This window comes from Syngnathus scovelli, chromosome 5 (genome assembly GCF_024217435.2).
Source record: "Syngnathus scovelli strain Florida chromosome 5, RoL_Ssco_1.2, whole genome shotgun sequence".
NCBI classification, from domain to species: domain Eukaryota; kingdom Metazoa; phylum Chordata; class Actinopteri; order Syngnathiformes; family Syngnathidae; genus Syngnathus; species Syngnathus scovelli.
Genome location: NC_090851.1, coordinates 13,442,441 through 13,451,289, shown reverse-complemented (window position 1 = coordinate 13,451,289; position 8,849 = coordinate 13,442,441). Strand labels below are relative to the sequence as shown.

General features: G+C 43.3%; 1 protein-coding gene across 28 annotated transcripts in view; it reads right to left on the bottom strand.

Moving 5' to 3' along the window:
* The window catches only part of LOC125969167 (regulating synaptic membrane exocytosis protein 1), an 89,556-nt gene that overhangs the window by 40,367 nt on the left and 40,340 nt on the right, over positions 1-8,849 (bottom strand). For 26 of the 28 annotated variants that reach the window (XM_049720955.2, XM_049720929.2, XM_049720930.2 and 23 more), the window contains 4 exons: positions 5,704-6,005; positions 3,187-4,010; positions 1,346-1,386; positions 331-441 (listed from right to left, as the gene is read on the bottom strand). In XM_049720955.2, coding sequence (XP_049576912.1) covers positions 331-441; positions 1,346-1,386; positions 3,187-4,010; positions 5,704-6,005 — 1,278 coding nt within the window. Of the gene's footprint in view, positions 1-330; positions 442-1,345; positions 1,387-3,186; positions 4,011-5,703; positions 6,006-6,460; positions 7,694-8,849 lie in introns of those variants that run through there. The other 2 variants (XM_049720950.2, XM_049720954.1) reach the window with 2 other exon arrangements.

Below are 8,849 nucleotides of genomic sequence, written 5' to 3'. Positions count from 1 at the left end.
GGTGTGAGTGCGAGTGCGAATGGTTGTTTGTCTCTGTGTGCCCTGCGATTGGCTGGCAACCGGTTCAGGGTGTCCCCCGCCTACTGCCCGATGACGGCTGGGATAGGCTCCAGCCCGCCCGCGACCCCCGTGGGGACTAAGCGGTTCAGAAAATGGATGGATGGATGGATGGATGTTTACATTCAATCTTGGCCTACTATTCAATCAATCAATCAATCAATCAATCAATCAATCAATCAATCAATCAATCAATCAATCAATCAATCAATCAATCGTCCGATTGAACCATTTAGTACATTGTACTGCATGCGACAAATTATCTCTGCTTACTTTTAGGCCCAGGAGTGACCCAGCTTCTCGTGGCATGGCTGATCTCTTGCTTAGCGTGATGCGTCCAATCAGATGATCGCCCTCTTTCGATGGCTGCCATGTTACAGGATGCTAAAGGGATCAGGTACAGTGATTACCAGAAAAAAACATTTAAGAGAATATGTCATATTAAGACAACACGTTAACACAAAGACAAAAACGCTGAAGCAGAAAGGCTTTCTAATGGCAGACTGTTCTCGTCCCTATTCCCAGCAAACAGGAGAGATCCACTATTTTGCAAATTCACGTATGAGCTTTTTCAGTCTGTGATCTATGATGCTAATTTTGGTGTTGTGTTACATCAAATGGATGCGGTAGTGACAGATACGATGATAGTATAACTAAATGTTTCACGTGTATTTTGTTGTGTGTTGCAATCAATCAATCAATCAATCAATCAATCAATCAATCAATCAATCAATCAATCAATCAATCAATCAATCAATCAATCAATCAATCAATCAGTCAATCAATCAATCAAGAGCTAGCAAGTTAAAGAGAAGTGCATGTGTTCTTCATGACGTCCCGATACTTTTTGTTCTGGGTCAGCTACAGGCACACAGTACCTGTGTTTTGTTTTGTCATTAAACGTAATTCATTGACTAACCCAACCGTGATCCTTGGAAGATGCCACATTACGATAACAGAGGGATATGATGGCACCCCCACTATCTTTTCAGTCATAGTAAGCGATAATTATCTTACAAATTTCAGACAGATTTAACAATACATAAATATCATATTGGAAGTGTGCATTCTTTCACAACTCTTAACAGTAAACATCTATACAATGTGACAACATTTGTTATTGTCTTTAAACCTACTTATAATACCCCCCAAATAATGTTATTATCGAGAAATTAGGGTCGTTCGGTTCTCTACGGATAGTTAAGTCGTCATTTAATCAACAAATTAGTAAATTACAAATTGTATCACCCAAAAATGGGACTTAAATGAATGTTCTGCTGAAACTCACATGCCAAACTGTAGGATCAAGCGGATGACAGTCCCAGTCACCTGCACAAAAATAAAATAAAAATACTTTTACACATTTGGCCATTTCAAGAATGAAAAGCGAAATAGACAAAATATGTTTAAGAACTATGCTTTGCAAATGATGGAGTGGTCTGGTGATTATTCCCACAAGCATTTAGTATACCTGACTAAATGCATTGTAACCAACATACCTTTAGGGGTACTAGACAGATACTGTAACCTGAACCTCTTAAATCTCTTGTCCACGGAACATATTGTTCCTCTGGCTCTTTGACTGGGTGGTTGTCTGCTAAGTGAACTGCTCATACTTGCTCATCTGAATAAGTTAACTTTAGAAGGTGTAAAACACATGACTGTCAAAACATTGGACAAATGCAATTCAACAACAGTAACCTCTTTAAAAAATAATACATCACAAGAAGATTCCAAGAACTTGATTTTTTTTTTTTTTTTAAATAAGTGAAATTTGTTTGGATGGAAATGTGGAGAGGCAGAGAAGGAAACACAATACAGCGCATGGTTTCCTTTTTGTGTGTTTACAGCAGTGTAAACTAGATTTCCCCTTGAAAATCACAACCAGAGCAAAATGGAAATACGTATTTGTTGAAGAAATTATGTATGCATATTTTTCAAATTAACACAATTGTGTGTTTTGATTACATACTGTGCCTTACAAAATTTTCATAGCAGAAGTAATCAAGTCACAGTTGTGAGATACAGAGGAAGCTGAACGTTTGAAACACAAGAGTGTTTAAAAACAGGTAATAATCACAGTCCGCACCATGTACCCATTCCTAGTCCCTGAGTTATAGTAATCTGGATTAAAATATCTGGAACCCAACTTTATCATTACCAGTCACAGAAATAATCTCCGGAGCACAATTATTTTTATCTACAGCTTCCATAAAACGGATGATATGATGCTTTCGCGCACAGTCAAATATCACTGACACAGGTGGGAGCTGGTGAATACTATAAAAAGGTAGCCAAATATTTTACAGCATGCAACATGCTTTCAGTTTAGCTTTTGCATCTGGCAGTTTGTCAAGCATTACATAGCAATAGAAACACTGACCTAATTCCATAAATCTGCTGGCCTAAATCACAGGGTCTCACCAAATAAAGGAGCGCGCTCCTTAGAGCATCAGAAAGCATCCCACAGTAGTGTCAATGACACCGCACTGCAATGTGCTGTGTGCAGGATCTATGCATGCGGTTATCCCCCCACCCCTATTGTCCAAATGTACTGTGTACGCTATACATGTACATGCCAAGAGAAGATACAAAAAATGTTCTGCTGCAAAAAGTTTTCACGATACTTTTTTTAGCCCCCCCCCCCAAGATGGGCAGGTTGCGTCAAGAAGGGCACCCAGCATTAAAATTGTGCCCAAGAAGTGCAACTCAGTATGGCGACACCTGATGGGAAAATAGGTCACGAGAATAAAACTTTACTCTGTGTAAAATCATCGCTTTTTAAATAATAATGAACCTTCAAATTCCTTGTCGTGCCACTGGCATACACAATATTTGGGATATAGGCATAACCTGCTTATGAATATGAAGATTAAGAGAATTCAACAAATGAGACAATTTTTGTAAAGTGAGATTGAAAGATTACAGATAAGCGTGTGAGCTTGGAAACAGCTGCTTCAACACAACATAGTTCAAAGGACTCCGACTATAAAATAGGTCTAGAAATTGAGGGTTGTTATTATTATTGTAAATAATAAAATTATGGAAGGACAAGGATGAAAGTAAATGTCAAATGAATTCTGATCAAACTTTATAAACTAGCACGGAGAGCACATTTGTGTGACTGACCTTTCTCGCTGACGCTTTCCATGTCCACGTCCTCACAGCTGGTGTACTCAGGCGTGGAGCCGCCCTCCTCCTCTGAGCTGCTGATGGACATCTGCCTCTTGTTTACTCCGCGCTTGCTCTTGTATGACCGTGAAGGGGGCGGCCGCAAAGACTCCGACTGTTCTGAAATTTGTGAGTCCTTCCTCAACAAGTTGTCTGCACCTTTGTCTCTTGCCGTGTGTGTTACACCTGGCTCAAAGAAGCCCTTCTTATCTGGAGGCACCGTTCCCCCTGGTTCCCCCACGGTCCTTTCAACAGAGTACGCTCGATAGTTTTCTGATTGAGCATTGCGGCTTCCTCTCCTGGTCAGACGGTTATCAGACACTTGCACTTCACAGCCTCCTCCTTCACCAGGCCCTAGTCCGACCTCGTTGATTGCAAGATCACTGTGTCTACGTTCGTGGCGGACCTTGGATACCTTGGCATGCATGCGCATCTCCTGTTCCTCTTTTTGTGGCTTCACAGGGTATCGAGCAAGGTTGGGGTCACTACGATAACGGTTCTGGAACTCCTCCTCACGTCGCTGCCGTTCCCTTTGTTCATCATCCTCTGGCCGTCTTCGATTTCTTTCTAAATGACCCAAGTTGTCTTCTCCATCATCATAGTCCTGAGAATGGATCTTTTGCAGCCTGTGACCATCTTGTGGCTGTCTCTCTGGTCGGTCACTGGGGCCAAGCTTCTCATCCAAAGATGACTGAGATGATAACTTTCCAGCAGACCTTCGGCCAGTATCACGCCCGAGGCCTCCTTTACCATTCTGTTCATGGTACGAAACTGGCCTTTTTCTGGATGAAAAATAGATAATTACATAATACAGTATGGTGCATTGACATACAAGCACAACACATATGCCTTCCAAGTAACTCATGAGGTTCATGCGGTCATTGTGTCTTTAAACAGGATTGAACATTTCAAAGGATTGAACACTGGAAAGCAAAATTCCATTTATCTTGATACTAGAAATGGATGAACAGAGAATTGAAAAATAATGGTGAAGCATCACAATTGGAGTAGAGATACTGGTGATCTAAATCCAAATCTGAGGTCGTAAAAGGGTGGAGTGCGTTATGTAGGGAAGAGATTCTTCTCCAAGTGGAGGAGTTCAAGTACCTTGGGGTATTCATGAGTGAGAAAAGATAGGACAAGGAAATTGACAGGCAGATTGGTGCAGGATCTGCAGTGATGCAGACTTTTGTGTCATGCTGAATGAGCTGAGCCAATAAGGGAATCTCTCGATTTATCTACATTCCCCAGCCTCACTACATTCCCCAACCTCACAAGCTGTGGGTTGTGACCACAATTGAACAAGATCCCAGATACAAGCAAACAAATTAATTTCCTTGCAAGATGTCCGGGCTCTCCCTTAGAGATAGGGTGAGAAGCGTTATCATCGAAATGGGCTAAGAGTTGACAATAGGAATCATTTGAGTTAGCTTGAGAATCAGGTTAGGATGCCTCATAGACACATCCTTGATGAGGTTTTCTGGGCATGTCACACTGGGAACGACCCAGGACGCTCTGGAGAGACAATGTCTTTTGACTGGGCTGGGAATCCCTCAGGATCATCTTTGGAAGGACTGGATGAAACCACCCCAAAACTAGCAACCAGGAGGAGAGGGCAGGACCCACAACAATCCACCCACACACTGTTTCTGCTTGCCCCTTCCCCAAGCCAACAGAGCACATCACAGTGGCCAGCCTCTGTCTCAGCCAGAGGATGAGCCAGCAACATAGTCCAGGAAGACATGCAGAGATGTCCAACAGGGAGTGCACCAGAGGGCACCCGCAGGGGCATGAGAAGTTGCCCTCATTCCTCCTAGCCAGAGGCTTGACCCCACAAGCTTTGCCATGGGATGAGTGCAGGCTCACCCCTCGCCCTGTTACTATAACCGCCATTAGCCAAGGTCCGATTAGCGGATGTCTGTAAAGATTATCCTGTGGTGTGGAGTGTATTAAAAGTGAGGAGTTTTTTTCCTCAAAAAAAGGTATGCAATCCCTAGACCGTGCACCAGGCTCCATCGCACAGATATGGCCAGGTATCAGCGACAAGGCTCACGATTGTCAGTGCAGATCATTTGTATGGTGTGCCACTGGTCATAAAACAATAAGATTGATTGTTAGATTTATATTTGCAAGTCTTCCTCTTAATATTTGGTTTGTCTAAAAATCGGTGTTTGTACAACACTTTGGGTGGAAATATAACAAATTATTAAGTGATGAGGGAATCTCTCTTTGAATGTTCTGATGGCCCGTTTGAATTCCAGCATTCTATGATGGAGGCCTTCATCAATGGCGCTTGATTTCACAAACAGATGTCATGTCATTTTTACTTGGACCACAAACAAATTTAGACTAAATCGAGAGTGCCCTTGTTTTTTGTAGCCAAGTCGAGTACCTGTTTTGCTACATTTTACTGTAATTGTTTAGCTTCAAACATAATTTATATATAACACATATAGTAATAAGAATGCATCTTACTTTTCCCGAGGTGGTACGCTTTGGGAGCGAGTACCAGACATGGTGTCTGGAGCCTTAGAGGAAGTACCACCAGCAGGTCCTTGTGTCCTGTGTGGCAGCTCAATATTGCTGTTAGTTGTGGAGGATGGAACTTGAGACTTGGAGCGGAGTAGCTTCCTATCCCGTTGGGCCTCACCCACCCTGGATGGGTCATTTAAGGTGAAGCCCAGGTTCCCAGGCCGCACCCCTGACTCTGAAAACCATTCTCCTGATTTGGTGAGAATCTCTTGCTGCTTACGGCACAGGTTGCATACCCACATTACCTGTAGGGGTTCAAAGGACAAATGTGTTTGGCAGCCTTGTTTTAGAGTAAACAATAAACACAATTATTTTCAAACAGTATTGACTTTTGTTTTGTTTTTTAAAACTAAATTAAATTAAAGCTACTCTATGAAGAGTGAGCTTGGGAAAGAAGACCTCCGTTTTGCTAAGGTCGCTGATATACAACATTGTTTTTGAGCTAACTCATTTGCATAAAGCATTTAATTATGATAATGTCAATACTGGTGATGTAACAAAATGTATCTGTCGAGGGCATCTGTTGGTTTCATTTCACTTTCATTTCACAGATGATTAAAATTGTATGATCTATGCATTTTTACAGTTATTCAGCCCCGCTGCTGCATCACATGATGATTGATTGTCATGGACAATGAAAATGATTCAATTTAATTCCTCATCCTCTACGTCAGACCCAGAGACAGCATCACATACTCACATGGAAGCATTGTTACAGGATATCGCCTCACTTCAGAAGCACAAAAGCAGGATTTATCTCCCTCCGTATTTATAATCCAAACGTTCTCAGAAAAGAAAAAAATCCAGAGCATCAAAGAAACAACGTGATCGCTTGTATTCCACAGCAGAATCCATAATTTTAAAACAGGCCGCATCTATTAGATAAATCTGCAACCGGTTTGATGATCGACAGTAGAATGGACTTGGAGCAGTCATCCTAGCAGTTAGCATCAAGCTTGCCGAAGCACATTCATCCTGAATCCTGGGTGGCGCATTTCCAGACAAATCTAACATAAATCAGCTGGCCACAAGGCCCACGAGAACAAGCCGCCGCCAAGCCACACACACAACAGTCCCCTCTTTATGTCTTTCTCCACCTCTTTACGTCAGAAGAGAGGCTGAGGATTAACAGTGGCCAGTAATCCTTTTAGATCCTCACTATTTTCAAACTCATCATCAGATGACAATAAAAGCTTCCAGTTCTCACTTTTAACTACAGCCCCCGTTTTCACTATGATTCCTTAAGGACAATGACAAAGAATAGAGATTAAACTGAGAGGCACTACATTGTTTTTAAGATAAAAATAAAATATTGTTATAATAAATAACACCACCATATAATGTAAAAAAAAAAGAAGCTTTTTTCGTAGGACAGAGTCACAACATTTTGCTTTCTATTTGTTGAAATTGTAGATTTCCATTTCAAGAATAGCCGAAAAATCAAAAAATGCATTCGAAACACAGTGTTCTAATTAATGTTTCATTTGTGGAATATGAACTAAACAGGCAAAATCCACCTGTTTTTAATCCATCTCAGGGAACGGCCATTTTGCCACTTTGTGTCGACTTTTGGTCCGGACCAAACAAGCGGCCTAAAGGGCTTTTCTGGTCTGAATACAAAACATGCAGGACACTGGCCCTCGAGGACCTAGTTGCCTAGGCACTCGGTCCAATGTGAGGCAAACCTCTGTCCATTTTTCAAACTTGTTCGAAGACGCGTTTTTAATCTTTAGCTTTTGACCCAACATAAGACTGAATTTGTTATTATTGTAATGGTGTCAACTTTATATATTCATCATTACTATGTAAGGTATATTAATTTGTGTTTCAATTGACTGTTTTCACTGTCTTTGTAGTTGTATCATTATCTTATTTGTAAAGTGTATATGTAAATAAAGTGCTTTGTTACAGCAGCTGCTGTGAAATGCCCTATAAAATGTTTCAAGATGGCGGCGCGTGCACACGCAGCGGCCACTCTCTGTCCCGTCAGTACGGTGATTTGTTCGTCTAATGAGTGTTCATCCGACAGTCTTGTGTGTTCGTCTCGTCCGTGCTACAAGTACAGCAGGCAGGTTCTGCTTGACATCGGCAGAAGTGGGTTTTGCGGCGTTCTGGACTTTGAAGCGTCGACATTAAAGGCGCTCGCACTGCTACGTCCTGAAACGTCACCGACCTCACCCGCTATTCCTCCCCCGGTTGGGAGCCGTCGGAAACGATGTGCGAGGAGGCAGAAGAGGGGCAAGCGCGGAGGCGTCCGGGCCAGGCTGGCGGCCAACCCAGCGCGACCGGCGGTGCCCTCCATTCTTCTGGCGAATGTTCGATCGCTGGACAACAAAATGGATTACGTTCGCCTGCTGAGGTCTACGAACCGGACGGTGCGGAACTGCTGTGTGCTCGTGTTCACCGAGACCTGGTTGAATGACAACATTCCGGACTCTGCAGTGCATCTGGAGCGGCTAGCGTGCTATCGGGCGGACCGTGCCATTGTACGAGGGGGAAAGTCGCGTGGAGGTGGAATATGCGTCTACATCCGAGAAGAATGGTGCCGGGACTCTGTGGTGGTATGGAAGCACTGCTCGCCGCTTGTGGAGTTTGTGATCATTAAGTGCCGTCCTTTTTATCTGCCGAGGGAATTTACCGCGATTCTGCTAGTCGCGGTATACATCCCGCCTTCCAACATCGAAGGAGACAGGATCGCGGCGCTTGGTGAACTGTACCAGGCTGTCAGTGAACAGCAAACAGCGCACCCTGACGGTTTCACCATCTTCGCTGGAGACTTCAATCATGCCAACCTGAAGTCTGTTTTCCCGAGGCTTCACCAGCATGTTCCCTTTCCGACACGTGGAGACAGCTTCCTGGACCTAGTCTACTCGGCGCAAAAGGGAGCTTTCAAAGCCACCCCCCTCCCCCATCTGGGGCTTTCTGACCATCTCACCGTTTTGCTTTTGCCCGCATACAGACAATTGGTAAAGGCATCCAGGCCGATTCGGAGGCAGGTTCGAGTGTGGCCTGAGGGTGCCTCCGATGCACTTCGTGACTGCTTCGACACCACTGACTGGGACTTGTTTAAGCAGGCAGCCACCTACAAC